General features: G+C 50.1%; 1 protein-coding gene across 1 annotated transcript in view; it reads right to left on the bottom strand.

Annotated features, from left to right (window-relative positions):
- Positions 1–21,267, bottom strand: part of LOC119695076 (gamma-aminobutyric acid receptor subunit gamma-4) — a 37,490-nt gene that overhangs the window by 9,579 nt on the left and 6,644 nt on the right. The window contains exons 4-6 of the mRNA XM_038122918.1: positions 3,369–3,589; positions 2,895–2,977; positions 1,217–1,354 (exon numbers count right to left, since the gene is read on the bottom strand). Coding sequence (XP_037978846.1) covers positions 1,217–1,354; positions 2,895–2,977; positions 3,369–3,589 — 442 coding nt within the window. The remainder of the gene's footprint in view (positions 1–1,216; positions 1,355–2,894; positions 2,978–3,368; positions 3,590–21,267) is intronic.

Here is a 21,267-nt window from a genome sequence, read left to right as displayed (position 1 = left end):
TGTCCTGCTTGATGCCTTTGTGACTAATTTAAGAGCTGACTTTATGGTTGCCCAACTGGCTGTTTGCCTGGTTGTCCATATGGCCACCAAGCTGCATTTGTACAGGCCTGGCTAAGGACACTGAAAAGCAGAGAGTCTGGAAAAGTTTCAGGGAAGGAACTGCAGACAGCATTTATCTTCAGCTGATTGCTGCAAGGGTTTCTTTTCTATAGAAGCTCTTTGGCTGTAACAGGCTGCATGGCCTGGCTTGCTAACGAACTACCTGAGCTGTGACAAAGGAGGTGTCCTTCAATCACTTCCACTGAGAGTCTGGTTCTGCCTCTGGAAAAGGCATGTGGTGCTGTACATCCTAATTGCTCATTTGGCAACTTACAGTGGTGGTTCTTTCTTTTTTCAGAGGCTCACAGTGAGTATTGGAAGAAAGCCACCTGACAGCTCTGGGGTTAAGATGGAGCTTGCAAGCAATTACCAAAAAAAGAGAATTACAAACATCAGAGGGCCACTGGTGCATTCAAGACACTTTCATTTCTTGTCCCAGTTTGTGCTGCCTTTCTACCCTGGCTGCCACTGTTGAGAGCAGCAGCTTCCTGCAGAGTGGGAGAAGCACTGCTCCTGGCTGTTTCAGAGGGCTGAGAAGTATGAGCTCACCCCACCTTCGGGAATCCAGAGGCTTTCCTCAGTTGTCAGTGGGAAGGAAAGGGGATGTGAGCTATTATGAGGAGGAGGAGCTGAAGGGCTTCCATTATCTAGTTTCTTCACACATGCAGCCATGTCCCTGTCTCTTAAAGTACAGTTCAGGCGTTCATCAGCCTGACACGAGTTTACAGAAGGAAAGATCGAGGCCTGCAAGTTCTGATTTCTCCAGCCCCGTTCCAATCATAAGCATCACCCAGAGATTACACAGGCGTGCACACACTGCAAGAAGAGGGGATTTAAGTTCCCTCTCCTCTCCCTCCTGACCTTTCAATTAGGGATAGCTTCATTCACATTGGCATTGTCACCCCAGCTGTCAGTGGTTCTGGCCTCTCCTCTCCTTGCTCCATCTTCCTCTCACCCTTCATCCCTATCACTTCTGCTCCCTCTAGCCAAGCTCCATCCCTTCATTTTTAGCTTTTTTCTCTGACCATGCTGTTGTAACCTCCCTTCCCCACTGCTTTGCCTCCCACCGGGTCTCCAGCACAGTGGTGCTCCAGCGGGCTGCCTCCCCTTGCCTCACCTGCCCCGGTCCTGAGGACTTCCGAGGTGTTCCTCAGCCCCGTGAAGTCGAACTGGTAGAGCCTCCAGGTGCGCTGGTCAGAAACCTCGATGGAGTAGCGTCTCCAGCGATAGACGATCTCCTCCCGAGGGTATCCATCTGGGAAAATCCATCAGTGCCACACAATGCCATCTACCCCCACCTCGGGCACCACCCTGACTGCAACAGCACGGGCATCTCACCAGAGCTGTTCTGCAAACTCCAGCCCTTCAGGCACCCTTCAGGTGCCCTTTGTTTACATTCCCTGAGGCATTCCCACATGGAATGGGAGTAGGGACTGCATCTCCCGTTGTGGCTGCTTCAGAAACAAGGCAATGCCAGAAATAGAGCCTTTCTAAGGACTGCACTGCTGGGAATGAGATGTGGGTTGGTCCAAGAGGACTCCGCTGGTTTGAGGAAGAACTCATTTGAGGGTGGCAGATCAATGGAACAGTCTGCCCAGGGAGGTTGTGGAGTCTCCCTCCCATGATTCTGGAGTCAAAACTCTGGATTCAAACCCCACCTGGCTGCATTCCTGAGTAACATGCTCTAGGTGACACTGCCTGCCAGTGGGACTGTTCTAGAAGATCTCCAAAGGCCCCTTCCAGCCTCGACTCTTCTGCAATTCTGTGACTCAACCAGCCTGAAATCTTTAAGGGTTTTAGTTCCCTGGGGCAGCTGGTGCCTCATGAGTGCCATCCCAGCCATGAGTGCACCGGGAATACAAAGCTGCCAGCATGGCTCTGGCTGCTCTGTGTGCTCCCTGTGCCTCGTGCCCTGGGAGCTGATCTATGGAAAAGAAGGGGTGCACTCTCCATGGAGAAGAAAACCTGGCCCTGCAGGCTGCTTCTCCTGCCTCTGGCTTTGTTGATAAAGAAACAACCCTGTTGTGAAGCTGGGACCTGAGAGAAAGTCCCTTGGAGGAGGATGGAGTAAGAGCTTGGCAGCTAACTAACAGTGTGTTTCTAATTATCAAGCATGTACGGCATGCACCGCCACTAATTAGCAAAGATGAGGGGTGGTGGGAGATGAAGGGATGAGATCTCCCCAGCACGCTGCCTCCTCCTGAAGCACCTCAGAGCTCTGAGCTGCATCTCTTCAGTGGCAGGGGAAGCAGGAGAACCCGAGCTCAGATGATTAAGTCAGATTTCCCACCCACGCACGAGGACAGGGATCTCTTGGTGCAGAAAGGCTTCCTGCAAAATTACCAGAGGAGATGTGATAACATCAGAAGCCCTCTTTGCTGAAGAGTCTGGATGAGTAGTGACTGAGAGGGGAGGTCTGAGTAACCTTCCTTTGGAGCAGAACATTTCCAGACCTCACTCAGAGACTGGGAGAAGGGGGAAGATGCAAGGCAGGATGGGTGCAATTCGCAATGTTCTGTCTGGAGTGCCCAGAAGATCAGTGAAATAATCTCCTCCAACCATTCACCCAAATTAAGGAGAAACTCAGAGATGTTGTGAATCTGTTCCTGACGATCTCTGCTAGCCCAGGAGTGGGAGAGGCTTCAGGCCATGAAGGGTAATGGGTCAGGAAGGGTGCCATAGAAATTAGGTGAAAAAATGTAGCCAAAAGGGAGGGTGGCTTCCCCAGAAAAGAAACCTCCACTGAGGTTTCTCTGCTTACCTCCTAAAGCTATCTTTAAAATATGTGTACTCACAACTGGAAAAAACCAAAGGGCAGGAGTGAGTGTCCATTGGGAAATTCTGCAGCTGGAGCAGACATTCAGCCTCGATTGTCAGCCTGAGACAGGGGGAGAGAGAAAAAGAGATTTTGAGCTGGTGAAGATGGTTAAATTCCAACACCTAAATGTGACAAAGGCATTCTCACTTCCTTGAGAACTAATTTGCTGAAGATCAGTCTGTTTGCAGGAACGTTCCAAACCAAAAATACATGTTTGGATATTTTCAAGGTGAGGAAAAACATGTAAATTTCACTTTCGAAAAGCCCTTCTGTTTAGACAACTTTTCAGATCCGCTTATGAAAGTGAGAAGTTATGGGAACAAAGAACCAGATGCTTATTAACAGAATAAAACAGCTGGACTGACCAAGACAACATTTAAAGGATTTTAGTTTAGGGAACCACTTGACCATCTCTTTGTTCCCTCCCCTCAGCAGAACCTGCTGGATGTACCTGAGAGTGTAGAGCACTTTTCCATCATTCCAGATGCGGAGGAGCTGGTTGGGAGTGGTTATCCAGTGGGAATCAGCCCGTTTGGAGTTCCTGAAGAAGGTGTCGGGGATCCAGATGCGGCTCACCATGTTGGTGTTCAGTGTCAGAGCCTTCAGGGTGCTGTTGAACCGCAGGCGCCGGTCGTACCACGTCTGGGCAAAGAAGATGTCAATGGTGTATTCCTGGGAAGGACAGGGAAGAATGGGATGTTCTGAGAGGGATTCAGGCCAAGCAGAGCCTGTTCCTCTGGTCTGCAGGCAGGCACAGACAGAACATTTCTTTTCTCGGTCTGGGAGCAGATGTTGGTGGCCTCTGACACCTTTCCAGGCTCACCAGTAGCTCACAGCCAGGACATCCATGGCACACTCAGCAAGAGCCAAAGACTCTGTGTTTACTGCTGGGCTGAGCCTGGCCCTTGCCTGGGAAACCAGGACCATACAAACAAGACCTTGGGCTTCCTCTTGGCAGACAACTCAATACTCCTTTTAAGCACAGGCATGAAGGGGCAGTGTGGACGTTGGCTGAATCCAGCTGGAAGTTCAGCTCCACCTTTCAATCACAGGCAGGGAAAGCTGCTCCCCAGCTTAGCAGAGAAGGCAAGCAGACAGCTCTTTCTGTTTTTATTGGGGTATAGCCCAGCCCTTTTCCACACTCCTCATTTGTACAGAGACCAATACTAGTGCTGTGCATAAATCTAGTGGCAATCCACCTCTTGCTACAGGACTGAAAAGGGTTCATCTGAAAGCTCAGAGCACTCTGGCTCCTTGGGTGAATACCCCTTGCTGGAGATTAGAAAAGAAAGCTGGGGCTGCATGGTGCTCTGGGTGAAACCAGTTAAAAATCCCGAGTCTTTCACTGACAGAAAAGAGATTTTCCACCATAATAAGGACCTCCAGTTTTGGTAAGAGAGTGTGTCCTAGCTCATGGATAATTGGCAGATCTGAGAGGCAGCTCCTGCCTGGATTGGACTGGCAGTAGCCCACACCATTAGCCCACCACTCTGCTGCTCACTGCTGCAACTCAGTTTGCTCCTTAAACTCTTTTTCAGCCTGCCTGAGAAGGTGCTAATTAATGCCATGCAGGAACAAGTCTGGCACTCAGCAGCTGTCTGAACCAGACCCCAGATCCAGCTCCACCAGTGCATGCTACCATCAGTCACCTGCTCCTGGTAGCTCCTGACGTGACTTTTGGTCCCTTTCACTCCTGTTGAACCCAAACGACCCCCACTGCCTCCCTCTCTTTTGTGTGCAGAGATGAAGAAAGTCTGACTTTGCCATCCCTCCCTCTCACTCTCCTCCTCCCTCTATTGATTTATCTCGGTGGAATTTTTATGACTGCAGCACATCCTCCCCGCGCTGCCCTCGCTGCTGGTTCAGAGCCGGCTCTTCACCGCGCTGCTGAAATAGCTGCAGCACTCCCCCGGACAGCGTGTCCTGCGAGGGGCAGGCAGGGCAGGGCACAGCACGGGCCTCGCTCCATCCTCCTCCCCTGGCAGCCAGCAGAGAGGAGCGATGGGTCCCCAGCATGTCCCTCGCACAGGAATGACACGGTGAGGGAAGAGCTTTGCCATCAGGCAGCCGAGTCACTCTCCGGGCTGAGGCTCCACCCTGGTTAGACACGAGGATGAGCAAAGGTGACAGGGACAGGGTCCTAATGGATGTCCAAGGGGGGAGAATGGGGACAGGTGCAGCACGTTCAGAGGGGTGGCTTTGCCTCCACAGTTCATTCAAAGCAGACATGAGCAGACACAGAGTTAAGGACAGCAGCAGCCCTCACAGCCAAGTGCACAGGCATGGCCACTGCCCAGACCCAGGGGGCTGGGAGAGCCTATCCCAGCACCTGAATGTGCTGGATCACACCAGGTACTGCTCGGATATAGGGTATGTGGTGATGGAGACATGTAAAAATGTGAAATAAAAGTAGCATTGGTGCAGCGTTTGGGCCAAAATAGCACAATATTTGACATATTTTCCCCCATCACTGCACACCCCGTTTGAGTTCATGTGAGTTTACATAGCTCCTCCTAAGTAATATCTCTGGTATAGGAGAAAGCAACCTAAACTGCAGTAATGAATTAATGTTTGATGTCACTATCAGTGTTTAACTCCCCACTGGAGTCACTGGTGACATCTCACTTCTGGGCTGGCTGCTCAGTTGTATCCCGCCTTAAAGTTCAGCACTCAAGTCTGGGATAATCAATGCTAACACTCTGGAAGAGTGGAGGGTCAGCTATCCCAGGGGCTTAGCATCTATTGTCAAGCCCAGATTTTCAGGAGGGATCAGCATTAAAGAGCTCCTCTTGTGCCATTCATAGCCAGCCTTTGCAAAAGGTGTGGTGCACAAGTCATTCAGCTCTTGTAAAAAATCTGAGCTGTTATTGTCACTGTCCTGTGGTTTGATCTCATTTCAGTGGCTATTATTAGCACAGCTACTCACGAGGCAGAACTTAGGAGCTGAGCTGGCTCCCTTGCCTCTCTGTAGGGAGCCCATTGGGAAATTCTGGCATTTACAAATATATTTTCTTTCAGAATTATCTGAGGCAAGATTTATACAAAAGTGTTCTGGCCTTTGGGAGGACTTTTACCCTTCCAACTTCCTCCCCCATGCTGCCGAGTGAGTGAGCAGCTGTGTGGCTGAGCTGCCCACTGGGGTTAAACCACAGCAGCTCCTGAAGAATTCAGCACCAATTCCCACCAGGAACCCCCCAGTGATGCTGAGGAACCTTGCATGGCTGGGGCTCTGCACTGATCAGCTGTGGGATGGTGCTCAGACCCCTCTCTGGGTGTTATTGAGATCCCGCTTAGCTGTAGGCATCTGCCAAGGTGATTAAAACAGGAGGTGCTTGGCCATGAGTTTCCTATAGCTTTTAGAGGGGGGTAGGGACTGCTGGAGGGGGATCTCAACATGAAGCAGTCCAGGTTGTGTTCTGGAAATACCTCTTGCTCTTCCTGACCTTGGGAGAGTCCACTGATCAAAGCCGAGCAGCTGGAGTTTGGCAGGATGAGCTCAGCCCCTAAAACTCAGGGCACTGTTTCTCCATCTCCTGCACCCCTGTAGTTTTTCTCTGCCCCTGACACTCAGCCATCAGAAAGAGGCTTCTCAATGCCTCGATTTCCCCATGTGGAAAAGGGTTATTGTAAAATACGCCTCCACCATTACTGTACCATCTGCTGTGCAGCACATGGAGGTTGTTAACTCCTCTGTGAAGGCACAAGCATTTTTAGTGGTTTTAACAGAAGGAGCTAACGAAGGAAGGAGGAATTGCTTTAACAGTTTGGCCACACCATTTGGATCACACGTGGGGTAGCACACACATGTTGGCACACATGCAATATTACATCAAATTTCAGTCATGAAATAATAAATCAAAGTCCCCATGAGGCAAACCCAGAGGGCTGCCTGCCCTAAATACTGTCACATGAGTTTATCCTGTGCTAAGGGATGCCCTGCAGCGTGTCCTCTGCTGGCTGAGTGTGCTCCAACCCAGCCTTTCAGCGTGTCCCTGCTGGCCCTTGGGCACTGTCAGCACCTGGCACTGCAGCACACCCCTGATCAGCCCTGGTTTTCCTCATGTGGGCAGCACAGATGCTGGTGGAAACACAGTTCCAGAGAATGGCATGACCTGAAAACAATTAAAGGAAAGAATGGTGTTCTGTAAAAGAACATTTTTGAGAAATAAAAGGATGGGGAGCTGATGGGGGTATTTCATATTGGAAGAAAACAATAACAACAAAAAGATTTTATTGTGCTCTCAAAGCCTTTCAGTTTTCAAAAGCTATGACCTTTCTGTGTGAAAATTAATTTCTAAGAAAACCCCAAACATTTTCACTCCAAAAGAGAAGAGACTTGTTCAGAAATCAGCCTGTCCCCAGCACAGGAGAGCTGGATGCCCTCGTGTGCTGCCCTGAGGTCTGCTCCTGGGGTTATCTCTGCTCCTGGGGTTATCTCTGCTGCTCTGCCCTCACACATGGGGAATGAGCCCATATTTCCAGGCAGATTTGGCTTTAGGAACTCTGCTCTGGACCAAGTTCCACCCTGGGTTCAGAGCAAATGTAATTTAGGGCTACTGAGTTTCAGAACAACAGCTTCAACTCACAGGGTTTGCATGACAAGATTTGAAACAAACAGTGTGTGTTTTCAGGTTACCTTACACACCAAATAAACACAGCTGGGCTCTGCCAAAGCATCCTTTCCAAATGGCTTTTAGCAAGTTTGTGTGTTCAGTTCAGCTGACCCCTCTCAAGAGTGTAATTAGTGGGAATCAGAGGGGCTGGGACCCTGTGGTTCCTCTGTTCCATTTATGAGCTGCTTTTTATGTGTTAAGAGCTCAGCTTTCTGCTAAATGCCAAAGAGAGGAGCAAAGCCATGAGACAAACATGTTGTAGATGGCCTCCTTAATTAGGATAAAATGAAGTATTTAAATGTGTTTTTTGCAACTTCACTTGTATTCAACAGCAACAAGAAAACCTCTGAACAGAGGGCTCAGAGACCTGGAAACACCTTCCTCAATTTTCCTCTGCTGGAGAGATAGTTTAGTCTCTTCCAACTCAGAATACCCTGTGAAAAACCCTAAATGACAGTGGGGCTGAGAGATTAATCTCCTAGACAGTCACTTTCTAGCTTTCATTGTTCTGATATTTGTTTTTACTCACAGAGCTCCCTTCCCTCTTCACCTCCAAGCAAATCCCTCGCTGCAGTCCAATAAAGCAGGCTGCTTTCCTGGGAAGCAGGGACAGCATTTCAGGTGCTCTGACGTGAATGTGAGGTGGCCACGCTGTCAATCACACAGCCAAGCAAAGCAAATGTCACAGGCAAACTCTTAGGGATGCTGCAATTCAGGAAATTCTCAGAAGTTCTTTCTTGCAGGAGGCCCAGGAATGGGGTGGGTTTTTTTCAAGGGCTGGTAGGACACTCTGTGCTCACCATGTCCAGCCCTGCCCAGGTGAGCATTTTCCTCTCCAGGACACCCCACACACCCTCCCAGCCTGCAAACATCTCAGACAAATCCTGGGTTGCACCACACATGTGTCTCCACACCTCAGGGAGATGGGATTCAACAGTATTCAACAATATTCAACACTTTCAACAATAGTAAAAAGTCTGGAGATGCCTTCAAGACTAAATAAATAACCCAAATAACAGAACTGTATTTTAGAATAATCTTGACATCTGAATGCACCCGTTCTTGTCCCCACAGCTGGTGGGCAGGAATGTGCTCCTGAGCATGACGTGTGTGAGCACTCTGAGGGCAGCCAGCAGAGGGGACAGGTACCAACAGCACGTGCTGTGCCCAACACTGACACTTCAGGGACTGGCTGGGCAGTGCCAGGCTTCTCCCAGTTCTCCCATTAGTAGCGTGGGACACCTCACTTGTGGCCACCTCCATGGCCCTGCTCTGGGTGAGATCTGTCTCTCCAACACAACGACCAAAACAATGAGAATATAAGTTTAATTCCACCTCCAAGGTCCTCTTCCCTTGAAATCGGACCCCAGAGAGATTTCCAGACATGGTGCTGGAGTGGCTAGGGGAGCTCTCAAGGACAGCAGGAGCAGAGCTGTGATGATCTCTGTTTTCAAGGTGACACACTGAACTTCCCATCTGTTTCACTTCTGCAGCAACACCGGCAGTGCTGTCCTTGCCTGAATGTCTTTCGCCTCTGTCCAGGGAATCTCAGTTGAAACAGAGTTCTTTTTATAATACAAACGTGCTATTAAAAACCATCTCCATGTCCTGCGCTCATGCCAGGAGCTGTCAAACAAGTCATGCTATAAATGCTGCTCTGTCAAATGCAAACTCCCCCAGTCACGGCTTGCTCACCCCTGGAGCTGGCAGATGGGAACTGGACAGGGCTTTCAAAACTGTGCTGCCTTCTGAGAGCCCCATCTGCCTGCTCCCTGCACCTCTGCTCCTTCCTGCTGCCATGGATGTGCAGGTGGGGACATCTAAGAGCAGGTTTTACACTCCTGACAGCCAACCACCCCAAATCCTTTCTTCAGAGATGTTCCCTCGTGCCATCCCTTCCTGCCCTGCAGTGCTGTTATCTCCTCCCAGGCAGCCCCAGGGTGCCCATTCCTCTTTCCATGGGAACACAGGCTGGCATGGGGAGCCTCTCCCTGTGAGCCCCAGGGGCACAAGACCTACAAGTGTGTGTTTTAGCATCTGTTAGCAGCCATTACCCAGAGGACTGAGGAAAGTCCTTGAGGCGAGACATGACATCAGCCAGACTCTGCTCTGCAGAAGCACAGGTCTGTCTGCACTGTCCCTGATGAGGTTATTACTGAGAAGGCAGAGATGTGGACATGGGATGCTCTATGCAGATGGGGCAGAATTGATTAAAGGGGAAGGTACTGAACACTGAAATATTATGCAAAGCACCTCAGGGAAGGAGCCACCTCCTTTTAAATTGAATTTTTTTCCTCCACTCTCAGGAGAAGACCTGCTTTGGGTGCAAAGTCACGTGGAAGCACCTTCTGATGCAAATAAAGATGTAGCCCAGTTTCCACAGTCTCTGCAAAATATCTGGGCAGAGCAAAGCCAGATTTGTCCAAAGTCTTGTCTTCATGTCACACCTCACTGCTAAATGCTCCCTACAATGTCAAAGGAACTTTGTGCAGAAGAAGAAAGCAGGTGGGGAAAGAGAAGAGGTGAGGATGGAAGCACATAGGATAACTGGAGGAGAATATTTTGCACTTCGGGCAGGGGCTGTTGCTCATCTGTCCTTCTGGCTCACGGGGTGTTTGAGGAGACAAACGGAAATTTCCTTGGGAAGGGCTGGAAAACAAACCTTCTCACTGCATACAATTAACTCCCTGCGATTGCTCCCCCAGAACAGCTTGACAAGATTCAGATGAGAAGCTGGAATTTCTTTAACTGCATTTCCCATTCCCGTGCCACCCACTGTGACTGAAACGAAACTCTGGGATGGGCAGTGCAGTACTGCCCAGGACTGGGGGAGCAGCTGCTGCAGCCCTGCTCTGTGAGAACCACTCACTGCCAGCAAGCACTGAGCTCTGGCAAACCACCTCTGCTGGCAGCATGTTGAGAGGGTGGAGGATCCAGCAGAGCCCAGACCTGGGCTGAGAAAGCACAGTGCACCCACGTCCCTGGGATGCCACCCATGCTATGGAAATGCCTGCACTGGCCAGGAGAAAAACCACCTGTATAAATCCCTGTCTAAATCTCACCCTCAAGGTGAAAAAGGACATTCAAAACATCTGAGAAAGTTCTGCTTTCACAAAAGGGGAGCAGTTTGTGCCCTCTGCAGAGATCCTCACTCCTGACCCTGTTCTCTCCTGGCCCCAGGTGAAGGAGATAGGAACAGTATACCCTGCTTCACCAACTCTTTCAAGGAAATCTGTTTCATGTTGTCTCTCATGCCCCCTCGCTGTGCTTACCACCTCTCTCTTCCTGCCCTGCCAGTTCCTTGATATTCCTTCTCTCTGCCTCATTTTGTTTTTCCTTTTGCAGTTCTTCTTTTCAAGCCACCACACAATCACAGCCCAGCCCTAATGAGATTTCAAGGGAGCACCAGGCTGTGGAAAGCAGCTGGGAGAAACTAATCAGGTTACAAAAAAAGAACAATTTCTCTCTGCCTCCCCTGTTGGGTACTGGGAAGGCAAAGCAGCGGGAGTGCAGTTGCAGAAGGGTTACCAGGCCAGCTGTGCCCCTCTCCAGGCACAAATCCACACTTGGGGCCAAGTGGGGTGGCCATTTGGCAGTCAGGTCACCAGCCCTGGGCAAGCAGGACCCGCTGAGCTCTGCTCCTGAGGGCTGCTCACTTCCCATGGCACCTGGTGGGTGCAAACCACTCTCATCAGAAACGAGGGATCGATATTCCCAGCCTTTTTTCCAGCTCCAAACTGTTTTGTACAATCTCTGTCTGCTGTAGATGCCTCCTTTGAGACTCAACCACTTGACCTTCCCCAGCTCCCCTCGATGACTTTAGAATATCTTTGGGAAGTGGTGAAAAATATAAAGGCTCTGTTTTCTACACAGCGGTGTAAGAAATATTCTGGCAGATCTTGTCTATCCCAGAATTATACACAGAAAGAAACTGAACAATTTGGGGTCTTTGGCTTAGTCCAAAGTTCCGAGGAGCTGGACAGCACATCTTTAACTGACCCTAACCAATTCCAGCACCTGGACTTGGCTTTGGCTTTTTGTGAGAGCAGCAACAGCGAGGTATTTTCATCTTGCTGATCCAGAGAGAGGAACCATTGTGAGAGAGGTCCATTGTGCCTTCTCACAAGGTACAGAGTCATGTGAGAGACTGAGGCTGCAATCCCTGGACATGCCAGGTCATGGAAGGAAATGGTTTATCCTGAATGTTACAGGTATCTCTGCCTTCAGCTTTTCTTTTCAAGAACCAAATGAGGATCACCCACTTATCATCTTAACTTCACCCCTATGGCTGTAGGAACAACCAACCCAGCTCCCTGAAGCTTCTCCCACTCTACCCTGCTGCTCTGCTTCCTCTCCTTGCCTTTACAACACTACTGAGGTGGCTCTGGGTGACCGTGGAGGAGAATGACAGACTAAAGGCCACAGTCTGCTGTGGCAGGCATCACAGGTGGCAAATTTGGAGGGAGAGAGAAGCTGATTGAGGGGAACTGTCAGAAACAAAGCTTCCAGCATTTGGAGAATCCCCACTCTGACCTCCCCTGTTCCCAGCCACATGGAGACAAGGTGTTCCCCCACCCACGCTCCCGAGTGTTTTGGTTCACACCTCCCACGGGCATCTGCCTGGGGGGAGCCTTTACCACCACCTGCAATACCCCTGTTGAACAAAGCTGATCAGATGGTTGGAGCCATTCCTGGTCAGGGAACAAACACAGAAATTCCAACTGCAGGTCAGGGAACAAACACACAAATCCTCACCATGAAGTTCTCTGGAGTGGAGATGGACACACAAGGCTTATGCCAGGGTCTCCAGCCATCATGCCCCTTTATTCCCCCACCCACAGTGCCCCAAGCAGCCAGCAGGATCCCTCTGGGGCTTTGGAAAGCTGGCAGCTGGGGTTGGTGGGGCAGTCAGCGGCGCTGGTGTGAAATGGCTGCAGTGTCCACCTGCCCGCTCCCTGACCATATCTCAGCAAGCTGGAGCCACAGAGACACCAAGGCAATTTGAAAAGATGTGAGGAGAAGCAAAGCCCCAGGAAGGCTTCTCACGCTGGCTTCTCGCTTCCACTTTGTACCACGGGCAATTAAACCCTTCCTGTGCATGGAGATGGGATGCAATAATTGGAATATTCTGCTTTTAGCACTGAGGCATGAAGAGGTCCTCGAAGCATATTGATTGTGGTCACCCACAACCACTGAATTCTGAGAAATGGTCTCCATTTTGTGACACATTTATAGCAGGCAGATTTCACAACAGCCTTTTAAGGGAAATGGTAGGATGGCTTCATCTGGGAATGCAGGAAATAAATAGAACTGATTTATACTGGAAAAAAAAAAAAAGGTGTTTTGCTCAAAATAAATTAAAATTGTCAAACCCCAAAATGAATTACCTCAACGTTATAATTTCATTCAAAACCTTCTTCTTCTTCAGTAAACTAACAAAATATTTCGTTTTACCCTTATCTAGTTGATGCACTTCACTTTGACGTTTATTTCCAAATACTCATTTTCTTGCTTTACTTATGCAGGACAGAATTTATCACCATATGAAGAGCAAATCAAAACAATCTGATGAAACTAAATGTAAATGTTTTGATTGTCCCTGAACCCATTTCTCCTGGGAAGTGCTGAAGAATTCTGGCTATTTGTCCCAAGTGGAAGGGGAGAATGAGCCTATCTCTCCTGTGATGCTGCTGTTTGCCCTAGACCAGAAACCTTGGCCTCAAACCCTGGCCTCTGACCAGCTCCTGGGCTTGATTCTCACCACCTGAAATATCCCATCCTCTCCTGCAGAGACATCTAAGGCCTTCAGTTCACATAAATCAACTCCACCTTAAAAATCATTCAGCCCACTGAGTGACAACTATTGGTACAGCTCAGTCTATGTATCTTTCAAATTTGACACAGCAGCGCTCTCCCTTTGACTTGGAAGAATCAATTTAATGAGGGTCAGAGCACAGATCAGTAGCTGGATCACACACACAGGCCTCCTGCCCGCTCCATGAGCACAGCCTGGGGATCTGCAGGGCAGCTCCTTTGGGTGACTGAGGTGCAACCAGCGCTTTGCACCCCCTCCAGTGCAGTGGGCAAAGGTGTGTGCCCACCATGCAGCAATGCAGCCTCTGCATCGCAGCAGAGCCTCTTTTAATGCCCTGCCAAGCTGAGAGCCAGCAGCCAGGGTGGCCAGGGCAGGGACATCCCTCCAGCCTGGGCCAGACCCCCGCAAGGACACTCCCCTGGTCACTGGAAAAGTGTCCCTGTGGCCCTCTAACAAGCAGGAAGCCCCACTGCTGGCAGAAACATCTGGGAAGGGGGACTGGGTGCAGCTGCTGTGACCCCAGACTGTAGGAAAGGTTTTCTGTGGGTAAGGGTGAGGAATTAATGCTCTCGGGTCAGGTACAGCGAGCACAGCAGCTCCTTGGGAAGCACCCACTGGTGCATCCTTCCCAGGCTGCCTGCAAAGCTTCAGGGCCAGCAAATCCCTTCTGCATTCAGCCCAGCTGAAGAAATTCGAGTTTTCTCCAAAGGCTGGCACGAAATGAATGAGAGATTGAGTCATTCCTGCCAGCAGAAGGGCGGAAATGGGATCCGTGAAGGAATTTACAGGAGCCGATTACTTCATTATGGATGTTGATTTATCCCGTGCTGCCCGAGGGCCAGAGGCTGCCCCGACTGTGGCTGCGGGAGGCACCTGTGTGCCAGCACTGATGCTGCAGTTTAAGAAACCTTTAAGTACAGCCACATTCCCCATTTAGCACCAGGCTGCGAGCACAGATGTTAATTAACTTTAGGGCTTTACTCTCCAGAAATGCCTCCGAGGAAAAGCTCCTTCCCTGCCCCCAGGAGGCCACTGTCCAGATTTTCATGTTTTATTTAGCTCCAAATTTCAGATGCAAACCTCCAGCTTTTCACTCGTTTTCCCTGATAACAGACTCCTTGAGTTTTCTGCACAGCCTGTAAATAAAATACCAACATGGATGTCACACCGAAAATATCTGGAGGGGATTAGTGTATGTTCTGGATAATAAAAGGAGCTGGCTGAATTATTCATAGTGAATAAATCAGCTCTTTTCCGTTTTGGAAGCAAACTTTGACAATTCTGGAAGCTCTTGGGATATGTTTAGGATGGGAGCAACTTATTTATTTCATTAGACCTTTTGCTGCAGCCCATGGTCTGTCCCACAAGTCACACGTGGTTGGTGTCATTTCTCAGTGGCCAGGGAGGGGAGGGTTTGTAGGGAAAGACAAACTTTTCAGGAGAGCTGCTGCCCTTCTGTACCTGACCTCACTGCTGTGTGAACACCAGCAAGGGGGACAGTGACTGCTCCTGAACATCAAGGAATCAGGAGATGTGAGCACTCTCCAAGCACACGAGGATTTGTGAAGACGCAATAAATGCGGCACCAGCTCTGAGCCATCACTCAGGCACGGAAAATAACAGCCAGAAAAAGCACTGGGGCTGTTAGTGAACAATACCACTTCCCAACACTTTAAATTTCTGTGATCCACATCGTTATCAGGGACCAAAGCCCAGCCTAGCCCATGAGTGTGTCCTGCAGAACCCGCCGGGTTTATGCTGGTGGCCAGCTCTCCTGCACGCCGGGCAGGCCGAGGAGAGCGTGCAGTCCTCGGCAGAGCACTGCAGTGTGCTTTCGGCACTGCAATCCACCCTAAAGTGGGTGCATTTGGGCTATTGCCTCCCAGACAGATGATTTGTGAAGGATTTTTAAGTCCTTTCAGTTGAGAAGTGCTGTGCAACTGCTGGAACCTATTATTATCAGGGAAGGAGGGGGGAGGTAGCAAATTTCCTTTACCTATAGGCTTATCTTGTGCTCCAGAGCAACACAGTCGAGCATTTTAAACAGCGTGCCATTTTCAATTCATTTCCTTCCTACTTATTCCAAAGCAGCCAAAGCTAAGTATAATCAAGACTTAAGTGTTCCTCAGGGCCAGACAATTATTACTGATCTTGGTTTCCCTGTCTTTTAGGGAGAAAGGAAGGAATTAACCCAAGCCTTGCAGCGGGACAGCGGGGCTGTCACCCAGGGCTGTCACACGAGCTGCTTTAACAGAGCACTTTTTGGGATGTGGCTCAGCTTCCTCAGCCTCCAGCTGCCCCAGGCTCTCTGCAAGGGTGGCTTAGCTCCTGTAGAGCCTCTCGGGGGGTCTCTGCTCCTGCTGCTGGGGGAGCTCAGCCGCTCCCAAGCAGCCGCTGCCTCGCTGCTCTCTCTGATAAGGCGGGGATTGCGATCCAGAGCTCAGCCACCCGCAGCCCCCAGTGTGCAGCAGCCTGGGAGAAGGGCTCTGCAGACACCCACTGCCTCCCTGGCCCGCTCAGCCAGCTTCCCACGAGCCAAGATGAAGTGCCCGAGGTCCCCAAGCTCTCTCTGTCGCATCAGCCCCTTTCCTAAGCACCAGCCCTTGTCAGCTTTAACTTTGAAAGCCAAGCCTCCCTCCCTGCCTCCTCGGGATTTACATGAAAGGAGTCAGTGGGGGGTTCTCTTCATTCATGCTGGGCTTATACTTCTAAATTATAAAGTGTGTCAAATGAGGATTTAATTTATATTTAACAAGACAATGTTTGTAAATTAATTATTCATCAGCTGATAACGAATAAACTTTTCCCTCTTCCCTCCCTCCTCCTTTTTCACAGTTTCTCCACAAATGCACCCTAGGTGCAAATCTATGAAATGCTTTCTGCAGTACTCCAGATGTGGGAAAATATCATCCTCAATTTTGTGGTGTGTTGCGCGGTAACTAATGTAGAAACGCATTATGAATTTATTTATAAATTATGAATTTAACAGTGTGCAGCTTCTCCTTCCTAGAGAGGCAAGGGGAGAAAGGCCAGCACTTGTATTTGGACATATCAACTTCTTCAGGTTCCAGCCCTCCACTCACAGGCAGAGATAAGAAAACAATTTGCTGTAACAATTGAGATAGGAGCTCAGAAACCCCACTGGAAATCACAGGCACTTCCGAGGCAGCAGAACCTGGCCCCTGGTGAATGATGGAGGCCAATTCTGCTCTTTCCATCTTTATTATCATTAAGTAATGAGATTGAGGTGGTGTACAACACCAGCAAAAGAGCTGTCATTCTGTTTTGCTACAAAATTTGGCACACAAGGGCATCTCTTCCTCACACACAGCAAACAGGGGAGTCCTCAGTACCCAAACCAGCCCTTAGTGCAGTGCCTCTGATCCCAGACATCTGAAGCAGGTAACCAAGGGTAACTGAAATGTCTCCATTCACCTTTGCCAGGAGGTTACCACAGTGTCTGGACCATGCTCTCAGTCTTTGGCTCCTTGAGCCTCACTCCTGGTTTTGTGTAAGAAAGGAAGAAAAGGACATTCAGCTCTGGCCTCTGGGAGGAATCTGAGAAGCTCTGGGCAAGACTTGCCCCATCCCCAGACTCAGAAGAGAAGCACTTCTCCTCCTCTCAGTCATGCGGTCCCTCATGGACACTTCAGGGACGTCCTCAGGACTGAAAGACATTCAGCCCCAATAGCTGGCACCTGCTTTACTTTCATTTCCTGAGAGTTAAGCATCCCTAAAGGAAGGTGATCCAGAGCTCTAGGTGCCCTTGACACCAGTTAAAGCTATAATCTATAGCAATAAAGCCATTACAAAACAAAACCAGGAACAAATCCCTCCAGCAAACAACCAGTCAGCGAAAAATTTGAACCCAAAGTCTCCTCGCTGGCACCTCTTCCCACAAACATGCTCAGGGAATGAAGGCAGGTCTTTGCATCAGGCTGAGCTTCTGATAAGCCAGAGACACCTCAGCACTGTGTTAATGGGAATCTAACTGGGCATCCAGCTCCAGACACAGCTTGGGAAGCTGCAGCACCATGGGTGATAACTCATTTGGCTCCAGGGGCTGCTGGCCACTGCTCAGTGGCAGCCAGAGCTCTGGAAGGGCTCGTGGCCCAGGGCATCCTTCCCCTGATGGTGTAAACACAGCTTCCCACCACCCTGAGAAGTGCCAAGTGCCACAATCCCACCCAAAGATTCACAGGGGTGGGGAGGAAATCCCAGTCCATGCAGTGATTGGAGCAAAGAGCTGTGGGACCATCGGGTCCCACTTTTCCCCCCATCCCACTTCCTATCCTTGAACCATCTTCTAGCTCTGCTTCTGGTCACTGCCACATTTTGCTTGGAGAGCACAGAGGGTCCTTTTCCTCAGAAAGAGGGAATACAATCTGAATAGAATATTCTGAATATTTTTCAGAATAAAATCTGCTCAGCCACCTAAACTGGAGACAAGACTGCCATTCTGGTGTACAGAAGGTATCAGGAAATCACTTTACATTTCTTCCCGCTCCAAAGCTGCCCACCTTCTGCTGACTCCTGAATGTTAATGTTATTTATGACAAGTGATTGATGAGGGAGACGCAGAATTCACACCCAGCACAGGGCATTTTCAAATCACCTATTCATTTTTAAGGACCGGAATCAGTTTTGTATCCTGACATGATTTATCATTTGGAGGCTGGGCAGTGGCTACGCAGGCCAGCTTCCAATCCCTGACAGAGCACCAGCAGGATGAAGACAGCAGTGAGACATTAACCCTTTGAGGGTGAGCAGGGCATCACAGGAGACCAGGATTTAAACCAGATTGCTGAAGTTGGAGCCTTCTACTCCAGCAGCATGTCAGGCCATCCTGTAGCCTTCAGCTGCAGATTTATAGGCCACAGTGGTCCAGGCTAACAACCACAGCAATGCTGCTGTATCTCTTAAAAGCAGAACTTGGTTTTTGTGTCTTCTACACAGCCTGTGTGAGAGAGAAATATTTACATAAGGCACTGTCATGGCAATGCACGTAAAAGAGATCAATGGGACATTTCCCCTCCAGTGGCCCTTCCAGCCTACACAAGCCTCTCTGTCTGTGCCAGGGTGAAATGTCACCATGGGCTCAAGAGACATCCAGCTCTGAGACAAATTCTAGCTCCCTTCCCTTGGAAATGTGCATTTCCTCAGGTTGTGTATGGGAAAAAGGCAAGATGAGGCACGTGGGATGGGCCTGGCAGCTGGGAGAGGGCAGAGCTTCTCAGGCTGGGAGAAGCTGTACCAACAGGGACAGAGTGGGAATGGCATGTCCCCAGCAAAGCCCATCTATCAGGTGTTTGGTGCCAGCCTGCCAGGGGCTGGCACGACCCACAGAATGACTTAATTCACCTCATCAGCATGGAAAAGCACACAAACACCAAACAACTGGGTGAAGCAGCCAAGTCTAGAGGTGACACTGTGGCAGCTTTGTCATTGCCCTTTCCTCTTGCTTCAGAAGGCCATGGAGCAGGATGTAGCCTCTCCCAAGGGCAGGGGGAAGTATACAAGATACAGATAGCAGAAATCTGAGGCTTTGAAACCTGGGTCTAGATGCCCTCAGTACCTTTAGTATCACCTCAATCTCATGGGAAAAGGTTTCACAGTTCAAGGGCATCACATGTTCAAGCTTAGGAAGTTACCTAAGGGAACAAGGAAATAGAGATATCCCTGGAGAGTCTACCTGAGGTGTCATATGGAGGAGTCTCAAGACCACAGGTGACCTCTGGGACCCCGTGAGGACCCCTGGACTGGCAGCACCAAGACACTTCAGAGGCACAGCACAGCCAGTTGTGACTGATGCAATAAAACCCCTCAAAATTGTCCACACTGAGCAGTTTCCTCCCTGCCTGAGCAGCTCCTGGCCGTTCCCACAAGGAGCAATCCCCTCCTCAGGCGGGAAGGCTGCAGAGGGGTGGATCAGCCCCATGGTAGGAGTTTCCCCAGCACAGCCCTGCAGATGCTGGCAGTTCAGAGTGCCAGCCACCCCAGGGGTCCTGTGCACTTGTGGAGCCCCATTTCACGAAGAGAAAAAGCTTCTTCTGACTCTCAGAAAGAGCTGAACACATGGGTTGAGCTCTGCCACATGATTTCCTGGTCTCTAGTAAGGGCCGAGTTCACACAACAGCTTTTCCCCATAGTGGGAGGGGGCTGTTATCACTGCCTGGCATCTTGTTTTCCCAAAATTACCGGAGATACTGAATGTGCTGGAAGCTCCTGTACCTGCAGCCATTTATGGCTGGTGCTAGCCCAGCAGATCAAAAATCCTGAAAGCCTGGGATGGACGGACGTACGTTCTCACATCCCCATCACCATGGCATAAGCTGTGTTTCTTAGGAAACCAGCCTAGCAGCAGCATCCCTGTTTAGGAGGAAAGATGAACTCGGGATGCAGACTGGATTTTAGAAACCACTCTCTGCTGCTAGCACCTGCATGGCTCTGCAGTGCTCCCGAGGCAGAGAGGGGAGCAGAGCTTCCAGCAGGGCTGGAAAAGGGTGGTGGAATGGATGAGAGGGAAAGAGAAGGATGGGGATGTGCTCTGGGTTTTGTGTGGGTTTCTTGGCACATCCTTGGGCAGTGCAAAGCAGGTAGAGCAGCCAGCTGTAACATGACCCTTGTGCTCTAGTGCAGGCTCACCTGCAGGGGTGAGCACACCCAGCCCCTGCACTGCTGCTCTTGTGCCACTTTGGCCTCACAGCCCCATGGGCTGCAGGGGCTCCTGGCAGGGGGTGACACCCACACAGCTCGGGCTGTGGTTCTTCTCCTCGAGCTGGGCATGCTGGAGCAACGCAAAGAAATTCTGAGCCTTGAGGCCATCCCTGCTGGGCCTCCTGATGGTGCCCTCGTCGCGAGAGTGAGTGCCCAGGCAGGTGCCCATCTGGTGGCTCGTGAGCAGGAGCTGCCAGGGGCACATCCTCGGTGGTGGCTGGCCAGAAGGGCTGCTTCAAAATGCTCCTTGGAGTGGAACTGGTACTTCAGCTACTGTACCATCCCTCCATCCCCAGAGGGGTTTGTTCCTTGGAAATGTTGTACTTTGGAAAGTAAAAATAACTTGCCCATCCTGGGAACTTGGTGGGTTTTTTTGGGTTGGGTTTTTTGGTTTTTGGTTTTTGGTTTTGTTTTTTTTTTCAGTTTAAGAGGGCTGGTTTTGTTCCTGCTCTGTTTTGCATTGGGAGAAATTAAAAAAGCCAAATTGTCCTGGCTGTACCTTGCCCTTTGTCCCCTCAACCTCACTGCCCAGTGGACTGGAGAAGTCTTTCAAAACCTGACAGCAGTCAGGTTTGCTCCTTGCTAGAAAAGGGGAAAAAGATGACTTTGCAGGGAAAATAATAATAATAAAGGAATTTCCTGTGAAAATTAAACAGCGAACAATTCCTCTCCTGATCAAAGAGTGTCTCTGTTAAGTGTTTTCACAGCTCTTGGTACAGCTGGGTCCTGCTGGGTCCTAAGCCATAAATAAGGAGAAATTGTCACAGTCCTGGTGGCATCTCTCTAAGTTGCTACGCTATGAAAAAGAAACACTGGACCTGAGGCCCTCCTGCTTTCCCCTTGCCCAGCACCACAGGCCAGGCCTGAGCACCCAGGTTTCACACTGCCATGGAAACCATCTCCAGGTACCTCTCTCAGTCCTCCTGGAACACGCTGCCCTGCTTCCACCTTGCCCTAAGTATCCTGGTGCCCACACACTTCCTAGGGAGGAGAGGGCAAAGCCACCAGGCAGAAGTGTCTGCCAGCCCTTGCCAGCAGAGACCAAAGAGAGCATCATCCCACCGTGGAAGGGTTGTGAGCTCACCAAGGCTGCTTGAGAACCTTGCTCCTCACCAGAGATGGTGCTCAGGTCTCTCCAGCTCCCGCTCCCAGCCCGCCAGAGCACCTCTCATCAAGGGAAAGGAAACCTCCTCTCATGCCAACAG

The sequence above is a fragment of the Motacilla alba genome, chromosome 4A, assembly GCF_015832195.1.
Source record: "Motacilla alba alba isolate MOTALB_02 chromosome 4A, Motacilla_alba_V1.0_pri, whole genome shotgun sequence".
Classification (NCBI taxonomy): Eukaryota; Metazoa; Chordata; class Aves; order Passeriformes; family Motacillidae; genus Motacilla; species Motacilla alba.
Note: the sequence above shows the minus strand (reverse complement) of the source record. Positions and strands in the feature narration are given on the sequence as shown.